The sequence below is a fragment of the Rhipicephalus microplus genome, chromosome 1, assembly GCF_043290135.1.
Source record: "Rhipicephalus microplus isolate Deutch F79 chromosome 1, USDA_Rmic, whole genome shotgun sequence".
NCBI classification, from domain to species: Eukaryota; Metazoa; Arthropoda; class Arachnida; order Ixodida; family Ixodidae; genus Rhipicephalus; species Rhipicephalus microplus.
In genome coordinates, this window is record NC_134700.1 from 277,879,153 (window position 1) to 277,898,901 (window position 19,749).

Consider the following 19,749-nt stretch of genomic DNA (forward strand, 5'->3'; position numbering starts at 1 on the left):
AAGATATGCGTTTTGTGAAAAGAAGAAAAAAGAAGGAACGAAACTTCAATAACGTAATTTAATATGTTATCTTTAAGATTGTACGCTCCTTCCGAGATTTTCTTGCTGGAAGTTGGTTCATAATGCTAAATTTAAGAGCGCGAACTCGGCACAGGACACTGAAGAGGCCGCAGCGGTTGTCCCGCGCTGTGTGTGTGTGCTGTTCTATGCCCCGTCCGAAATTGCCGCTCTTCAGTATATCAATGTGTGCTCAAACTACTGAAGAGCCGTTAACTACTTATTAGAATTTATGCACGAGTTTATTTTGTTTGTTTATGTGTGCGGCCACTCTAGTCATAATCATGCTTGAGGGCATCAAAAAAAAAAAAAAAAAAAGAAACGGCAGGAGTGGGGAGCTTGCGATGAAAAATACGTATAAACAGAGGGTGTCATGCCGACGTTCTGACAAGCAGATTTGTCTTCCTCAGGGCTAGAGCAGAACTGATTTTTTTTTTTACCACTAGCGTGTCTACCCTTCGTACCTTCTCCTCCATTCTAATAAAGTAAGGGGAAGGGTAACATTAGATACGCGGGTGAAGAGCCAATGAAGAGCCATGAAGTAGCTTGCACATTTTTTTTTTTGTCTCAACATCTCTGTATTTGACTTTATTTAGGAAAGGGACAAGAAATAAAGAGCAAGAAAAGCACACACGGTAGAACGTTTTCGCTTTCTTTTTTCGCGAAGAAATCGAAATCGCCCGATCGAATGAAGTAGCACCTCGGGGCTCGGTCGATTACGACAGTATATAGTTAGTAGAGAGAAAGGCTTAGGCCACGTTTTTCTCGTCCCACGAGAGGCCATGCCACAGAAGAAAATGGACAGAAATATTGGATGACCTGCGCTGTTTACGAAAAGGAGGTCGCCGGTGATCGTGAAGGCGTCCACGGCGTCTCCGTTCACCTTCGCCGTTCGCACGGTAAGAACCTTTAGCGTAATGCTCGTAGTACATTACGGCGGTATACGACCGATGCAGGCTCGGCAGGGGACGTTCACGCTGAAGTGTGTATGACATACTGGATCGCTGGAGCGCGGGCGGCTACCAGGAAAGTCACTCAAGGCGGGTTGTGTTTGCTCACCAACGGCGTTGTTTATGCTGATGCGTACATCGACCAAACGCGTCGCAGAGTTCACTGCGCGATGGTGCTTAAGCCGGTATCGGGCGAAGAGCCGCACGCTCAAATGGCGCGAGAAAAATATAAAAAAATAAGGGTCCCAGTAATATTCCTCCATGATGACGCTTGCGCGGTTCGTTTATGGAGAGCCATATACGAAGACGCGCTTCGGGTCACTCGATAAACTTTGGCGTGGCACGAAGGCTGAGTTTCTCGATGAGATTGTTTGGGTTGGCAGTAAGAAACTGACGGGCCATCGCTTGGATAAGTCCAAGGGAGCCGTGGGCATTTAGGAGGCCGTAGACGACCTCAGGTCCCCGGTCCCTGATTTCCGCGCGTTTAACTTTATACATTCGTACAAGGACGAAACCAAGAAGCTAAGTTCGCGAAGGCTGCGGTTTGTCATGGCTATTTATCAATGGCCTGTTGCGTTTTTTTATGTATTTTGTTTTATGGGAAATCACAATTTTAGAATGCATGACGTCATATAAAAAGAGCTCTGTCGTATAAACGGCGTCGTAAAAGGGCTCCATTCTGTTGTCTGACTCGTGACAAGGCTTGTTACAGCAAATCTCCCGATGTCCCATCCACTATGCGTGTACACGGATAGGCGAGGAAAAGTAACTGTTGTTTTGGGATCTCCTGGACGCGGACCGATGCCAACTGTGCACAGACATACTGTAAAATATCTGCCTAGCAAGTCACAGCAACAAGTACGTGCTATAAGATTCATGATGCTGCCTAAATCGCGGATAAAAAAGTGAGAGAGCTTAAAGATAATAATAATAATAATAATAATAATAATAATAATAATAATAATAATAATAATAATAATAATAATAATAATAATAATAATAATAATAATAATAATAATAATAATAATAATAATAATAATAATAATAATAATAATAATAATAATAATAATAATAATAATAATATCATCAGCCTGACTACGTCCACTGCAGAACAAAGGCCTCTCCCATGTTCCGCCAGTCAACCTGGTCCTGTGCTTGCTGCTGCAAATTTATACCCCCAAACTTCTTAATCTCATCTACGTACCTAACCTTCTGTCTTCCCTTAACTCTCTTGCCTTCTCTGGGAGTCCAGTTAGTTACCCTGTGCCCGACCCTTGTTCATTTCCTCTTCTTGATTTCAACTATTATATCCTTAGCCCCCGTTTGCTCCCCAATGCACTCTGCTCTCGTCTTGTCTCTCAAGGTCACACCTACCATTTTTTTTTTCCATTGCTTGCTGCGTCGTCCTCAATTTAAACTGAGCCCTCTTTGTAGGCCTCCAGGTTTCTGCTCCGTAGCTAAGTACCAGTAAGATATAGCTGTTATATGCCTTCCTCTTGAGGGATGGTGACAATCTACCTCTCATAATTTGAGAGTGCTTGCCAAATGTGCTCCACCCCATTCTTATTCTTCTAGTTACTTCAATCTCGTGGTTCGGCTCCGCGGTTATTACCTGCCATAAGTACACATAGTCTTTTACAACTTGAAGGGCACTATTACCTATCTCGAAGCGCTGTTATCTTTCGAGGTTATTGTGCATTACTTTCGTTTTCTGCAGATTAAATTTAAGACCCACTTTCTGCTCCCCTTGTCTAACTCCGTAATCATGAGTTTTAATAATAATAATAATAATAATAATAATAATAATAATAATAATAATAATAATAATAATAATAATAATAATAATAATAATAATATAATAATTATAATAATAATAATAATAATAATAATAATAATAATAATAATAATAATAATAATAATAATAATAATAATAATAATAATAATAATAATAATAATAATAATAATAATTGGTGGAGGCGAAAAACCTGAGGCCCGTGTGCTCAGATTTGGGTGTACGTGAAAGAACCCCAGGTGGTCGAAATGTCCGAAGAAAGAACGAAAGGAAGAAAAAAAGAAAGGAGCTGAGATAAGCACAAGGACGAGGCCAAAAAGGAAAACGAGAGAGAGTTTGGAAGCTCAGCACTTCTGGCTCGTTCGGCATTGGCCCTTCCCTCCTCAACAAACAAATGAGCGCACATGGCGCGTGCATTACTATCGAAATCCGATCTGGCTTGCACTGACGCTTTGTCCTTGTCGCCTCTTTCCACATCTTTCCTATTCTTTTTTTGGAGCTTCTGACGCTGCACTTGGTCATGGAAAACAAAGACACAAAAAGCGTAAAAGCAACTGCTCTTTTGTGCGGAATTGGCATTGGACAGAAGTTTGCTTTTTCTCTTTCCTAACAATGGAAGTAGCGTGGCCGGAAAGTAGATAGATAAAAAATAGAAAGAAAAAAATCAAACACTGGTGTATAGCTGAGAAATAGATGAAAGGGAAGCTACTTCTGTCGAATCTGTCTGGAGAGTCTGCTTCTACGATGTAAGAAATCGATCGAAATGGAATACGAGTACGAAAGCATGGATGTTTGAAGGGGGGTTGGAGGGAGGAGGTTCTTGAAATGAAGGAGGGTGAAGAGTGGGGTCAAGTGACGCAGTAACTGTCTCTCAGGCGAGGACACCACAACCGCAACACTTGGGGGAGATGGCAAATAAGGGGGTAAGGGAAGAATCGGAGAGCGAACAGAGAGAGACAGAGAACAGGGGGAGGTGAAAATGAGAGCGGACGACATGGGGGAAGGTCAATATAGAGAAGGACACTACGATGGCAGTGGAGAAAAAAATGTTGCCAAAAAAAGTAAAGAAATGACGACTAAGAACAAGATAAGAGAAGACGGGGTGGACAACGCGGAGGAGACAGCCCAATAGCCCTAGCGACGTCATGCTTTTCTCTCGCACGTCAAACGAGCGTTGGCACGTGCGGATAGCGCACGTCCCAAGCCCGCGTCTACTGCCCGCGGCAGCTGCTAGTCCGTAACGGATCGTTCCCATAGCTTGGACGTGTGTCCCCTGGCGATGTGACGTTGAACGTGCGCGCACGCGCCTATGACATGTCTGCAAGCACGGAGGAGAAATGTAATGAAGAATGCGAGGGTGCTGACTTTTTTTGTTGTTTTTCGATGGTTGAATGAAGTAAAAGAGAAAGGACGAAATACAAGTCGGGACATGCACTCAAAGAAAAAAGAAAAGGGGGGCGAGAAGATGGCTTTACAAAAGAATACGACGAAGCACGTTTCGTTGGCAGTCTAAAAGGACAGAGCAGTTATGGTCGCTCATAATAAAGATCAGGTACTGACGAATTTACCGGTCTGCTTGAGCTGTCAAGCGAATGTTTTCCTTTTTGTTTTGCATATCGTGACGTGAATCAATAAGGTCACAAAAGGTGGAATGGATCAGCCAAACCATTTTCACGTGCATGCGTCTACCGTTGCACTGTTTGTTTAGTTTATAATACAAAGCGGTAAATTGACTGGCCCGGCAGGGCAGGACCAGGACCAGTTCGTGAAGTAGCGTATACACATCTACAGGCAACGCGTCGTGCTGCATCGGTGACGTCGTCTATTGTGTTGCCAAGTCGGCAAATGCCGATCATGCGGGTGGCGTATGCGCATTCAACACTACAAATTGGAATCTTTGAGCCGTATGAATGAAACAAGGCCTGAATTAAATAACAAAAGCAGTGGCACAGCCAAGGAAACTTCGCGATGGGGCTCCGCAAATGTTCGTTGAGCGAGTCTTCGAAACGCCGGCATTGTTTCGCAGTCCAGTAAAACTTGAAAACAGCCGTCCATGCATTTTTTCGTGATTGCCGAATCGTGAAAGAAGTAAAAAAATGCAGTAAACACAAGCGGAACAAGACTGAAAGAATCGCCCAGCAACGCTGTATTTCGAAATGTTCTTTCTTTTTGTCTGAAATATAATGAATGCGAAAGTGCGATTTGGCGACGCCCGCTTTTCTACTGCAGTCGTTTCTTCACGAGATAAAAAAAACTAAAAAAGAACAGAAAGGGAGACAGGAAAAGGCCAATAAAGCATCCTTTGTCTAATGCCATTGGGACCTGAGTGACAGCGAATTCTCTTAAGGCGCATTGCAATTGCATTTTACAAGACGCCACAGCTCGCTACTGAAGGCGGGAGTCTGGTTATCTATGTATGTCTTCTTTCTTCTCCTTGCAATTGTTTGAGGCACTGCATGCAATGGACTTGATCAATATGCGTTGCTCTGTTGTTTCTTTTTCTATGTAAAGTTCGCAACTTTGACCGACTATATTTGTCACGAAAAAAAAAAACTGAAGTAAGTTTTTTTTTTATTTGATCAACAAACCCATGCCCCATCTTTGTGTATTTTAAATGTTGTTCGACATAGGGCATCAATTTAGACGTAGGAAAGCGTCGCAGTATTTACTTTCCCCGAGAAGAAGAAACGAAGTAGATAAAATACGTGCAATCATGCGGGAGTTTTGTTTAATCCTCAATCGTTTGTCTTTATTTACTTTTTTTTGCATTATCTATTCCCAGCTTTCTTTTATTGGAGGTGCCTTATTTTATTATTGAAGTTTCACAACATATAAAATTCTGAAAGACCTATGACGTTCAGACCAGGCAGAAGAATAAGATTTAAGAAAGTGTGAGCTAACGTCGCCGTTATCAAGAACACCTTTCCTATATACCACATAGGGGCCATTTCTGAAGCGGATTTGACCACAGGATTCGAAAGAAACGTCAATACTGATTTCCGCAATGACCACCATCTGGACGCCGATTCTGATATATAGAGTTCTCATTGCACGGCAATGTTTGAACTCACAGTGACCGCACAGGGTGCCTCACGAAAAACGATGCTTAAAACTAGTACCATCTCTGTGACTTACCTGAACAAGACATCATTAACTACAATATGCGGGAAAATCATGCGAGTGCTATTTAGTTAAGTCGCAAAACTTTATTTCGTGCGATCTCATGCGCTGCTGGTGAAAGGTTCTCGAGCCGCATGTTTGAGACATGTAAGCGTAATCGAGCCTCATCTCGTGTTCTCTTTATCATTAATTAATTTTTTGTCTTTTCTTGGCTACATTTCTTTATGCCGGCTACGTTTAGTAACGTACCAAAGTGCTCAGTTCTCCACTTCCCCCCCCCCCCCCGAGAAATGTAGGAATGCTTTAATATGTACCTTTTCAAATCAGTTGTGAACTTCAACAGTATACTCGCCATGATATGATTCCTTCGCTCTTTTTTTTTTTTCATTTGCTAATTTATACGAAACACTCGCTACGACGAAGTGCATTTGGAAATTCGTGAAAAGCCAGAAGGACGATGTTTAGAAACACAAATGCACCTTTGGATCGAATCCCGGCTGCGGCGGCTGCATTTCCGATGATGGCAGAAATGTTGTGGGCCCGTGTGTTGAGATTTGGGTGCACGTTAAAGAACTCCAGGTGGTCGAAATTTTCGCAGCCCTCCACTACGGTGTCTCTTAAAATCATATGGTGGTTTCGGGACGCTAAACTACACATATCAATCAATCAATCAATCAATCAATCAATCAATCAATCAATCAATCAACCAATCACAAATGCACCATCTTTTATTCGTGCTCCGATATGGCTGCCACGATACCTTCAGATGCAGATATTAGTTCTAGTGTCACATTTTTGCACTATAGCGTCACAGATACAGATACTTGTGCCATGTTTTTCGCTATGTTAACTTTGCTATATTCAAGTTTGGTAGAGCTTGCGCTTCCTTCTGTCGCGCATGCACACACGAAGCACTCGGCTGAGAAGGTGAACGCCTTCGTTGTCTGAAATCACAGAGACTCTGTACGGCATCGAAAAAAACAAAAATCCTTGCTGGCTTCTGACAAACAGCGAACGCCGCTCGTTCAAATTACCTACGCCTGCGCACTAGTGAACACGTGTACCATACTGGCCTCAGCTACGGGGAATCTGGCGGTGCAAAGGCGTCGGTTCTTTGTCACGGCCTCGAATTCTTTCTTCAAATCTTTTTTTCTTTTCCATTGTTTGCGTGGCTGCCGGTTCCCATTTCCTTCCCCTCCCTCCGAGAAGGCTGCGGAATCGATCCGAGCGGACGTAATTTAAACTGTCTGACATTTCGCGGATGCTCTGTTTCTCTTTCGTGTTCGTTTCCGTGCTCAATCCGACGTGTTTATTTCCAGCGTCGCTTCCATCCCTTCTCACGGCTTGCCAAATAATAACCTATATCCCACGCACTGCGCCTGGCAACAGTCGATTGCTTCACGCTTTCCTTCGTATGCCACGCATGTGCCACGGTTCCCATTTGTCTCCATTGTTTTCGTTTCTGTTACCTCTTCTTTCGACTCGTGCAGGAAGGAGAATTAAATTTCGTAGCGGAGCCTGGCGTACCAGCTTCTATTAAGCCTGGCATACCAGCTTCCTAATATTACAAGGCGGCCACGAAAATTGAATATCGTTTTTTTTCTCTCTTGCCTCTTAATTTTTCGTCCTCGCTAATCATTCGCCGTTCAACTCGTCGTACATACGAATATGTGAAGCACCCCTAATTATTACAACTTTCTCGCTAGCTGAATTAGACGAGTCTGTCTCTACGCACGCAATTTCTTTTAACGCTGCCAATTTGGCGCCAAACCTAGTGAGTATTAAGGCACGCGTAGCCAAAACAAAAGCGTGTCATGCCAACGTTTTTGGTTATGTAAGGTCTAAACCTGCTAGTTTATTTACCTTTATTTTCATACACTTCCGTTATTTTCAGGAACGGCACGACAGATGCATACATCAAGTTCGCGTTGGATAGATGGCTTCGTGAAAATGCATATTCGGTCGCTGTGACTTCGAGCCGAGTTCCGGGTTATTTTCGTGTCCCGTCGCGCTGCGACGCCCGAAGTGATAGCGCAGTAGAACTCGGCACACAAATATGGGGCAGGCGGTGACACACATAGCGAATTGTAACATTGTCGCTTGTTTGTTTCATTTTTATTTTTATATCGACGCGCTATGCAAACCAATCAAGAGCAGGGTCGCTGAAACAACTGTCAGAGCATGCCGATGCCACAATTACGAAACACTGAAGGTATATGAAAACAGCGTGTTACAAGAAGAACTAAATGTCAAATGAAAACATGAACAAGTTTAGTTGCTTATTTTTATGAATGCCTATAATGATAACGTGAAGCTATAATGTGGAGCTTATACGCGATAATATTTTAATGCTTTAAGTGACCACACTAAGGCGCTTTCTTTTGATGCGCTTCATCATCTTCCATGTGTATTGGCATTGTTTTACTCAATCGCCTAGTTGTGGTGGTGTGATTTAGAGCGTTTTTTAAGAAGCGTTATAACAGTTTCTGATTTTTAGTTGCGCGTGGGTAGCCTCCTCTGAACAAATCGATTGCGCTAAATGCTCTTTCACATCAATTTTAGTAGGGAAAAGACATTTTATTTTATTACAACTTTAGTTATTACAGAACACATAGTTTATGTGTGTGGTAATTTGGGCAAGTGGGTTGCTCATCATCGCAATTAAAGACAAACTGTGCAGGCAACAGCATGAACACAGAGAAACAACATGGCGCTGGACAGCTTGTCTTTGGAGCTTTTTGAAAAACACAGCTACTAGCAGACGGAAAACGGACTAAAGAAAGAGAAAACACAGAAGTTCAAAAGCTGTCGTTCTTTCATTGCTGCGAAATGTCGTGCAAGTAAGTTACTTTAATAACTACATTAAGTATATAAAGCCTGCTTCTTCTTATTAAGTTTAATCTTGTGGGGAATCCAATTTTCTGCGCGGAACTAAGTATTTTTTTAATAAATATCATTTCTCGGCAAAGCCAACTTCAAAACTCTTAGATACGCATAGCGCTTTTCTTAAGGAGTCTCGATATGTGGCGAAGCTGACTACAGAGCTCCTAATTACGTAAAGTTTGTTTCTTCTTAATACTTTTAGTTTTGTGGTGAAGCCAGCCTCGCGTGTTTTTTAAAAATAACTTGCATTTTGTGGTGAAGCCAACTTCACCACCTCTACCTTTTTGAAGCGTGTTTCTTCTTAGGAGGTTTCAATATGTGGTGACGCTAACTTCACCACTCCTTAGTTCGTAAAGCGTTTTATTTCTAGGCTGCATTTTGTGGCAAAGCCAGCATCATTACATTCAACTACTTAAAGTATGGTTCGTCCAAATATCTTCTACAGTGTGGCAAAGCCAACTTCACAACGCTTAGGTACTTAAGAATTATTTCTTCTTAGTATGCCTAAAACTGTGACAAAACAAACTTTAACCTTCTTGTCAATGATAAGCGGGCTCTTCCTTAATAAACGTCAATATGTGGTGAAGCCAGCTTCAACAGCCGTGTTTGCTGAGACGAGAGGGAAAAAAAAAAACAGCGTTGTTAATGCGTGGTGTGAAATATGCGGTTAACAACTTGTGGTTTTCGTTAAACGTATTTTGTTCACCGGAAAAACGCTGTATGCGTATGTGTCGTTTTTACAAGATTCGTCACCCCTAATTGTCTAGTTCGCGTCTTTCGGATACGTCTTCCACAACTAAAGGTCGGCATTGCACTCACCTCGCAATGGAAGGGGTGTCGGTAACGACTCTGACACCCCAAAAATGTTTCCATTGCGAGGTGAGTGCACTGAAAACCTCTAATTAAGGAAGACGTGTTCGTAAAAGAAAAACGGTGGGGCCTGTAAAATATACATACAGACACGCGCGCAACGCTTTGCCGATGTAGCAAGGCTTTTGATAACAGAGACGTATAGCCGCGACGCACCCGCAAAGGGTCGTCGTATTCATTTTGTTTTCGTCCATTTCGGCAGCACAGTGCATGGGCTTGCAGAGAAGAAATGGTAGCAGTGGTGAAAAATATTTTAGATTGTTTTCATTTGTTTTGGTAGAGTGTGACGCGTAAATTCAGTTCTGTCTGACGTTAAACTGACGATGCCTAATCCGCTAGAGTGGAAGACGATATAGTTGCATCCAGAATAATCCGTGATTCATACACCGCGAATTTTCCACACACCGTGAACGAAGGAATACTTAGGAAAAAAAGAAATAAAGACGTTTTGAACAGGTGCAGCTTTTCATTATTGTGAGCACACTCTTTAATTAAGGCACAAAAGAAATGTAGACAAACACCAAGATAAAGGGATTAACGAGATGAACGTCTGGCTTGCTGCCCTGTATACTGGCGAAAAAAATATAAAGACGAAAAGGCTGAGAACGCAAAGTGAAAGGTTTATTGCAGTTAAACCATGTTTGTCGAACGGTGGCTAGGTTTTGCTTGTTTTGAGTAAAGATGAGAAGATTAATTCGGAGAAATTTAACGTTTTTTTTAAGTGTCTAGGTTAAGCAGACAGCCGATTTTGCAGCAGCAACTATGACATCCCAAATTGTACGGCAAAACAACACACCGACGCTGCTCGGCACCAGAAAGCAGCGATAGATGAATAAATACATGCTATGAGCGTATCACCAGGCTGAACAAATAAAAAAAAAGATTTTGCCTGTTTTATAAGTTGGCCTAATGACTTAAATGTCCGTTTCCGTTAAATATATTTTACTATTATTAAGAAAAATGCAAAATTTTCAGCCCAGTTCTCTTCCTTTTACGGTATAATCTTCTTGTTTTTCGCAGTACTTACTTTCCCTATTTCCGTCTAGTTTACTGCCAATGACCTCACCACGTCTTACTTATTTCTATCGCGGGTGTTTCTAGCTTTCTATTGTCGTCCCTAAAATCCGAAGCTTCAAGTAGGCTCGTGCCCAAGCGTACGCCTGAACTTCGATGTAGGCATGCAGCGCCTCTGGCGGCGGAGGCACGAAGGACCGATCTTAAATCACGGCCCCCGCGATGAGCTTCGGCAACGTGCCGCAGCAATGGTTTGTTGCCGGATCTGATCGTGGACACCATGCTCGAACAGTTCGTTTTCGCGAACCTGCCCGACTGGCGTTTCGCTCAAGCTCTTTGACCGGCGCCGCGACCACACAGCAGAAGCCGAAAACGAAGCAGGTGACCGGTGGGCTGATGTGCCTTGTATATATTTTTCTCCCTGTATATATATTTTTCTCCCTGGAACATCCTTTTATGACATGACAATAAACTGATTGATTGATATATCGTCGTCGTGAACTGCTCGGCGAGAGATCTCGCGGGCAATGCGGGAACAACGTTCTGCGGTTCTGACGCACCTGGTAGCTGCCTGCCTTAATTTGCATACCATTTTCACGAAACGAGGTGGTGTTTTTTTTTTTTTTCAGTTTGCACCTGTGGGCGTAGAGCTATCGCTCTAAAAGGCACTAGTTCTGCGCATTCGGGAAGATATACTCATATTCTATGTACAATAACATGAAAACAATCCTATTGACCTGAGGTATGAAGCAGATCTATTCATATAGTTATGGAAGCACTACATCACTGAATTGAGTGAATGATTGATTGGCTCAATGAATTAAGTGCTGATTGATGGACTGGTAAAACCACTTACTGAATTACTGAGCTTGAGCTAACTTACTAGACTGTTGACTGGGCTGCCTGACGTGATATATATATATATATATATATATATATATATATATATATATATATATATATATATATATATATATATATATATATATATATATATATATTTATATATATATATATATATATATATATATATATATATATATATATATATATGGGGTTCTAAGGTCGTAGGTTCGATTCCTGCTCATGGCCGGTTATTTTTTTCACCCACTTTTATTTCTTCTTATTTACTTTCCATTTGTTCTAATAACTTCCCCTATACATTCCTTGGCATTACTGTCTGTTAGATCTCATTAATATTGTGTCAAAACACGGAAAAAACTAGCCCTTATGTATACACTTGTTATCCCTTATATATATATATATATATATATATATATATATATGGTTTAGCAATCGCTTTCGCAAAAAAAGCGCAAACCAGTATAGCTTGCTAGTTTTTTTAACAATACTCAGGTGGTTCTGGATATCAAACTATGCGCATATGACGAGGAACTTCGCCCCCGCGGTACGCGCAAATTGTCTCCATTTTAACCCCCATCATTGCAGTTGCTAGTTAGGCATATGTACAATGCAAAAAGGAAGCATTGATGCGAAGACAGTGTTTAATGAAAAGAAAGAAGGAGAGGAGAGTATTGATGAGGCACGAGAAGAGAACTCTCACAAGCGTTATTTCTAGCAAGGCGATTAATCGCGCGTGAGATTTTACGCATCTCGGGCGTACCGGATAAGCGGGGGTTGGAATGAAATAGGGTGGGGCGGGGGGGGTGACCTACGTACCGGTGGGGGGGACGGGGGCTGATACACACTGTCGTCGTCCTCGACGCCGTTGTCTGGCTCTAGCGCGCTGTCCGGCGCCGGGGGCGCCAAGGGCCCTTCCCCGGTCACCACGGCAGCGGAGAGCGGCGGGAGCGCCTGGCCGTCCTCGCCCGACGCCGTGCCTTCCAGCACCACCGACTGCATCCGTCGCAGGGCGCGAAGCTCCGACGCCGCCGACTGCTTCCTCTTGACCGCCTTTTTTTTTTGTTTACGTGTTGTTTCGTGTTTTATGTAGCATTATTTTTATTTAATCAATCGATTAGTGAATTTTCATAATCCATGGAAACGTAAACAGGACCGGTTTTTCATTCAGTCCGTTTTGTGTGTGCGAGGGCAGTTACATTTTTTTGTGAGTGTTGGGCGGTTTCAGATCAAAGAGGAAACAGAGAGAAGGAGAGAAAGAGAAAGAAATGGAAACGCGCACTTTAGAATGGGAACACACTCTAATCCTAATGCATACCAACGCCTGTAAGCCATTCTAGGAGCTCCTGCATTAACTAATATGCAGCGACGTAAGTTGCCTGGCAAAAAATACAAGTGCCACTAATTGACGTTTTGACAGCTACCGCGGCTACGGTATGTGCCCATCTGCTACTATGCGCTGAGCAGGTGCATTAAAGTAGCGTTAACGATGCGAAATAGGAGCAAAACGAGACAGTGAATGCATGTGACTTCTAGCGTAATTTGAATTCATGGTAATTATCCGCCCTAGCGATTGGCAACAAAAGAAAATTTCATCATCAAATGCCATGGATGAGGCGGGGGTACCACAGACTACATAGCCCTACACGACCTTATCTATTTTTTTTTACTGTTCTGCATAACTACAACCTTTGCTGTAGTAAAATGCTTATGGTGCTGATAATCGCGACCGAATATTTCTCAACAAAAATAAAAGTTTGGTCGTGAATTGATTTAGCTAGGTCGTGAGTTGCTGCAAATCGCTGCTGGTCATCAAGGAAGCCAGCATAGTAATAAGAAAAGTGATCATGATGGTTTATGACGCAGTGCGTGGCTGTAAAATGCGTGAAATAGGTTGTCAATCTTACTAGGATAAATCATGTTAGGTAAAATGCAACACTGCTGTTCTGAGTGTGTTAGCCATCTCATTAAGGTAAAAATTCGGCTCATTAAAGCTACGCATATTATGTGAATTTCGAGCAAAAAATCTTTGCAGCTTGGTATTTCTGCTTAGTCACAAAAGTATATTACAATAGATTTGTAGCAGCTACATAACTTTACTCTGACCACTCTACAAGTTTTCACGTTTTTTTTTCTGTGTCGTTCTTGCAAGGTTGTTTTACTGATCAGAGTACTGCGTGATTCACTTATTCATAAGGATTCTTTTTCGAAACAAAACTTAGTCGTAGACAGTGGAAATAATGTTGCATCGCTCATCCATGGCCACCATTCGTTAAGCGATAACATTCAACACTGCCCAATAAAGGAAACGTGCAACATACAGAATGTACAAATTGACCTCTCTACTTTTCTCTGAAATGAAACTTTTCGCCACAGCCTGAAGGTTCTCAGATAGAACGGCAGCTAAGTCAACATATAGATGTTTTTTTAATGAAGCAATGTAAGCTGTTACTGTTCCTTCATGGTGTATAAACGTAGCTGCGCAGTTCTTTATATACACCAGGCCTGTTAGAACTGAGAAAGCGAAGATGAAAGAATGAAGACTACATGCACGTACAAATTGCATGCGATGCTTTGCCTAAGCAACACCTCCTATTAATTTCTTCTGCGTTTGACACCTGATTGAACTTGCCATCTAAGCTACGAAACTGCATGAGTATGAAAATGGTTTCCAGAGTATCTGACGCAAACACCTTATTTGTCTGTTTTTTCCACTGCTTTGTAGCAGTCTTAATCAAATCACGTCACAGACCTCGAAGCATTAACTACTTTGGAACCAAGATGGCGGAAGGGCGAAGCCAGTTTTTTGCAGGGACCTCCCAGTGACTATGGACAGTTTTATAGACGTACAGTTGGTCAAAATTGGTAAAAATAAGTATTCACTCGGTGGCGTCGGGTAGTTTGTATAAGGGTTAAAGCAAACCGGCCGCTAAGTGTTCAGGGTGCATGTCTAGAAACACTGGCAGGGAAACCTAGAGCACGCTGTTGGCTGCTCCTCTAACGATGACTTGATTAATGAACAGAAACAGATGCTGATGAAAGTAGTTTTCTTGTTTTTATGTACTGTGTTTTTTTTTTCACTCCAACACCAAACCTTGGGATTGACGCATTTAAAATTCGACAACATGGTTCTTTGAAATCGTATTCGGTGAATAACGAAGGAGTTTCGAGTTCGCTGTTGTTTTGCGTATGAAGTGCAAAATGTCATGAACGGAGAGAATGTCTCCGCACTACGTCTACGACGTCTTCAACAGCGCTCTCATTTTTCTAACGTCTCGGTGTTGGTCTCTACTACAGTTCTACAATTGCTGCTGATGATTCGCTCCCTGTTACGCGAATGGTGACCAAGGATTATAGCACATGCATTTATACATGTCCAAAATCCTTTAATGGTATTTGGCATACTTTAGAAGTAAGCGTGAAACGCGGCGTACAAAATATGATCATTTCGATAATGAGCCGTTGGATAATTATCTGGATATCAGAAGGCACGAGCCATTTAATCATCCCGTCTTACAGCTATGCCAATAAAGGACACACTTTTTCGAAACGTGACCTGTAAAAAAATGTCAGGGTTCTCGTAAAATGTGGCCTTTGATGTTAAACTGAGTCGCCCTATATGATGTCACAGTTAATTACTGAATGGGCATCTATATGTTTACGAAACGACTGGAATGTTTAGCCGCCTCCATAGCCTGTGGCGAACAGTCACCGAAGTGCTCGATCTTTCACTTCATCGTTTTGCCTTCCTTCGCATCAGTCTATTTCTTTTTTTTCTCTTCTTCAGTAACATTAAGGCAGCAAGCCGGTCGGCTTTGTAGTTAACTACATCCCGCTTCCTTTAGCCTTCTCTCCTTCTCTTTCGGGCTCTGTGGGCTGGCGCATTCGAAGCAGGTTACCATCGAAGGTCGAAACATCATGATGTGCCTCGATAGCGCAATGCTCAGGCATTCCCGCATTGCGACGATACTTTTCTATAGGGACGAGGTAGGTAGGAAGATATGATGCCCACTGCATCGAAAGCGCAAAAACACACACACGTGCCCCGCTTATCGATTTTGACCGTATTTAGATTATTCCAACACCCGCTTTCGCGTTTCTGCCTTTATCCCTGAAAGGAGAGAGATCTGAGAGGAAAGTCGTCCTCAAACCCGAGAGTGTGTCTGGTTCGGGCGTCTGAGAAACGAATCGAGAGAACGAAACGACCCAAGAGACGGCTAAACCTAAGAGGAAGAAAGAAAGAAAGAAGGAAAAGTAAGAGCGAGAAAGAAGAAATTGTGGAACCGGAAAAAAAGAAAGGACCAGAAGTATGGATGCCAGGCTCAAGCCTCGGGAAGCTCCTCGGCTTGGATGGCTGCCCAAGTGCCTCCTTCCAAACTTCACGCTACACATACGCTCCCAAGTTCTATCCTCTCTTTCTGCCACCTCGCTTTAACTTCCCTTCCGCGAGTCAGTTAGCGGCGCCCGCTTTTCCACCGTGTTGCCGTTTTCAAAACTTGTTTTCTATAGCTTCGCCTATCTCTCCCTCTTTTCCTGACTTCTAACGCCGCTTTCGACATTCATTTCTTCTCTCAAAACGGCAATTTATTTCCCTTCACGCCCCCCCCCCCCCTCCCTTTTTCCTCGTGTCCTCTCTAGTTCTATCGCACACGCGCTGATGTAGAGAAAAATACTCGTCGAAAGATAAAGAACAAACAGTAAGAACGTAAGTCGCTTCCTGCGAGAACGTACATGTTGCGAGTCGTGGCCACTTTTTTTCGGCGCTTTCGGACGTTGATTACACAGCAGCCGCATTTCGGCTGCGCGAGCGTTTCTATTATATATGCAAGCCACGTGCCAGTGGGAACGCCATTCCGCTTTCTACAAAATTCCCTCTCTGCTTGCTAAACCTATTCTTTTTTTTCTGTAAGTCACGACCTCTCTGCTCCGTCATCATCTCTTGTTGACGTAAACTTCATGTTTCAACCACTCATTTTTTTTTTCTTTGTGGAGCATAAGGTGCTGCTGACGTATTTTATCCCTGGCGAGAACTCCCCTTTTGATATTAAAACGCTCCCGTGTGGTTACTTGTGACGCCTAAGACGTTTGACGTGTTATATACTGCGTTTATTTTTGTGTTTGTGTTTTGCTTTTCTGTGCTTTGTGTGCTTCAAGTGCTTACTGTTTACATTGAAAAATGCCACCCGCATAACCAGCGTCACGAAATCCGCAGGATTGCCTCCCGCGCCCGTTCTCGCCTCTCGTAAATGCTTATTTGTAATAGTTGTGGTAGTAAAAACGGAGTTGTAGCCACCGAGAAAGGAGTTGTACAGCGGCCTGTCAAACTGTCTGCTTAGCGATGACGAAGAAGTACAGCGACATTAAAGTTGCTAAGAAAACTCGGTCATGCAGCGCGCTAAAATGACCGCAGTCGAAGTGGCGCCGTGGTCTTTCTTGTCGCGTGTAGGGGTTCTCTCTCAGTTATGCAAAGCAGCACTACGACGAGATATTGGCCTCAAAGCATCAGCTAAAGAATGAATGAGTATGCAGCAATGACTGAATGTGCAATAAATAAAAAACAATTAAAGCGGCTATTGCGTAGTTGTGGTCGGTTTCAAAACACCGAGATTACGTCTCGCCGAAACGAAGCCAAAACGACCGCACGAGAGACGAGAATCGAGACCCATTCGGAACCACACGAAAGACAACGGGAGCTAGCGCGCTTTCTTGTGGTTGTATAGAAGCAGCTTTTGCTCGAATGAAAAGAACGAAAGAAAATTTTCTGGTCTAGTTCTTGCGAGAGCGTATTTCGCGTGCATTACCAGTTGTATGGCGTGTGATTTCGCGCCGTTTCTTCAAGAGTTCTTTATAGATACGTTCTGCTAGTTTGAGGCCACGTGTCTCAAATACGCGCATGCGCATCATTCACGAAAGGAGAGCAGACGCCATAACAGTGTGAAACGCATTCACAAGTTATGGTTGCCTTAACCAAAAGTAATGTATTGTGGTGCATCACCATACAGAAGATCTCGTCGTTGATGAATTTAACGCAATTGTTTTGTTGGTATAAGTGTATGTGAAAAAAAAGGTGTCGGACGTTGCAAATAGAGAGTTTTCATAAGAAATACACAGCTGTCGGGTTTAGAGGTATCATACTTGGAAATAACAGAAAGTGCAGCATTGGGTGAAAACTGAATAATATTCATCCAACTTGTTAAAGATGTGTACTGTAAACTCTCTCTGTTGTACTGCTTCTCAAATCAAAAATGTCTTTTTTTTAGGGGGGGGGGGGCGGGGGGCAATGCATCATCATTGACGCAAGTTTTGAACACGGGAAGCGTGTAAGGGGGAAAAAAGAAAATGAAATAAAAACGTAAAGATGTGATCAGTTCAGATAACGATGATTTTGAAAGTACGGCCAGTGAAGAAATATATTCAGCTGCAAAAAAATATTGATATTGAACCCGTCGTCAGGAAAAAAACAACTCCATTTCCTTTTTCCTCCAGCAAGCAGAGTGAACATCCGTTTAACTGTTGTGTGAGTGTATCTATCTATCTATCTATATATATATATATATATATATATATATATATATATATATATATATATATATATATATATATATATATATATATATATATATATATATAACGTTTTCTGAAGCTTACTTCCCACGTCGTTTGTTGCTTTCATACTTTGTGTGTCATGTCTCTCAGTACTAAGCACACGTGGAACACGAGATTTTCTTTGAACGCACGCATTGAAAGGACGTCGAAAAAAAGGGTGTGCAAAATGTAGCTTACGTTTGTTGCCGGTGCTTCTAAATTATGTCTCGAGGGTGATCTTTCGTACCGCGTCAGCTTTCACATGCGTGTAACCTGATGGAGATTTCTTTTTTTCGAGCCTGAAGCTTCCATTTTGAAAAAAAAAAAAACGTGGTGGTTTCCAACGTACATTAGGGTATTCCAACTTTGCGTTTACTTGACGAAAAGTGAATCTCCGTTCGTGCCATTGTTACCATTCTTCAGCAGCCGAGACGAAAGGCAATCGTTTCAATCTGCTTCTCGTACCCAGCTCTGCTCCCGTTTTATTTATACCGCACGGAGACTATTCTATTTCACGACACATGCACTGGTCCATATTTTTTTTTTACGAGGATGAGGTTATCGTCTACGGACTCACATCTTCCTGTTTCGTAAATTTGTTAAGGTATTTTTTATCAGCTCGAGTTTCAAGCGCCTTTTTAACCCTTTTCAAAATAAGTTATTTTTGGATATATGACTGCGATAAATGTTCGTGTCGATCTTCTTATATAACTCGTGTGCGTGTGTACGCCTCTACTGACTACTCTTTCTTTCTTTCTTTCTTTCTTTCTTTCTTTCTTTCTTTCTTTCTTTCTTTCTTTCTTTCTTTCTTTCTTTCTTCTTTCTTTATTTCCTTCTTTTTACTTTCTTTCTTCTTTCTTTCTTTTCTTCTTTCCTTTTTTATTTTTTTCTTTCTTTCTTTCTTCCTTCCTTTCTTTCTTTCTTTTCTCTAATATCAAGTAGCAGTCATTCTACTTCGGTGATAGATGCACTGCAGTCACACAGCGTTGGCGCGCTTAGCACAAGATTACGCTACAGCATGCGCCATGAACTTGCTTGATTTCAGTGCTTCGTTCGTAACTATATACTCTTTTAAGTTTCTCTATTTCCTAACCTATCAAGTTCTGGGCTTCCTTTAGGCTAGCAGCCAATCAATAAAATCATTATCTGCTTTCCGTTAGCGTCCGCTTAGGTCTTCAAGAACGAACACAAACCGGTAAACACGCGTGATTTCGCTCTCAGGTGCTTTTTCGAGTGCATGTATATTTTATTTTGTTTATTTCATTCGAATGTCTTACATTTTGTCTCGAGAAACTCCTGCCAACTAGTTCACGTTTTTCTCGTTTAAACCTCAATCAACCATCTCATTCAAACGTTAACTGTTGTGAGCCGGCAAGAGGCCTTTCTTAAGCTTCAGCTGTCTCACTGACGATTTTCCCTTATCAATTTTTTTTCAGTAGTCGAGTCTCGAACAAGCGAAAAAAATTTTTACGCTGCAGGGCGAGGCTATGAAAAACCTTATGTCGAGACGTGTAAAGGAAGTGACGTCCGACCGTCTCTAGTTCGTAACTGTTGAGCATATGCTTCTCAGAAATTGGCCCGGTGACAGCTGCCACCACTGTCCCTGGAATGCGTGTT

The 19,749-nt window shown here is 42.3% G+C and overlaps 1 protein-coding gene across 4 annotated transcripts in view; it reads right to left on the reverse strand.

The window, feature by feature from the left end:
• Positions 1–19,749, reverse strand: part of Nckx30C (solute carrier family 24 member Nckx30C) — a 228,152-nt gene that overhangs the window by 22,327 nt on the left and 186,076 nt on the right. For 2 of the 4 annotated variants that reach the window (XM_075895620.1, XM_075895614.1), the window contains exon 4: positions 12,367–12,600. The exons of the other annotated variants lie outside the window; for them this stretch is intronic. In XM_075895620.1, the coding sequence (XP_075751735.1) occupies positions 12,367–12,600 (234 nt within the window). The remainder of the gene's footprint in view (positions 1–12,366; positions 12,601–19,749) is intronic. 4 annotated transcript variants of the gene reach the window in all.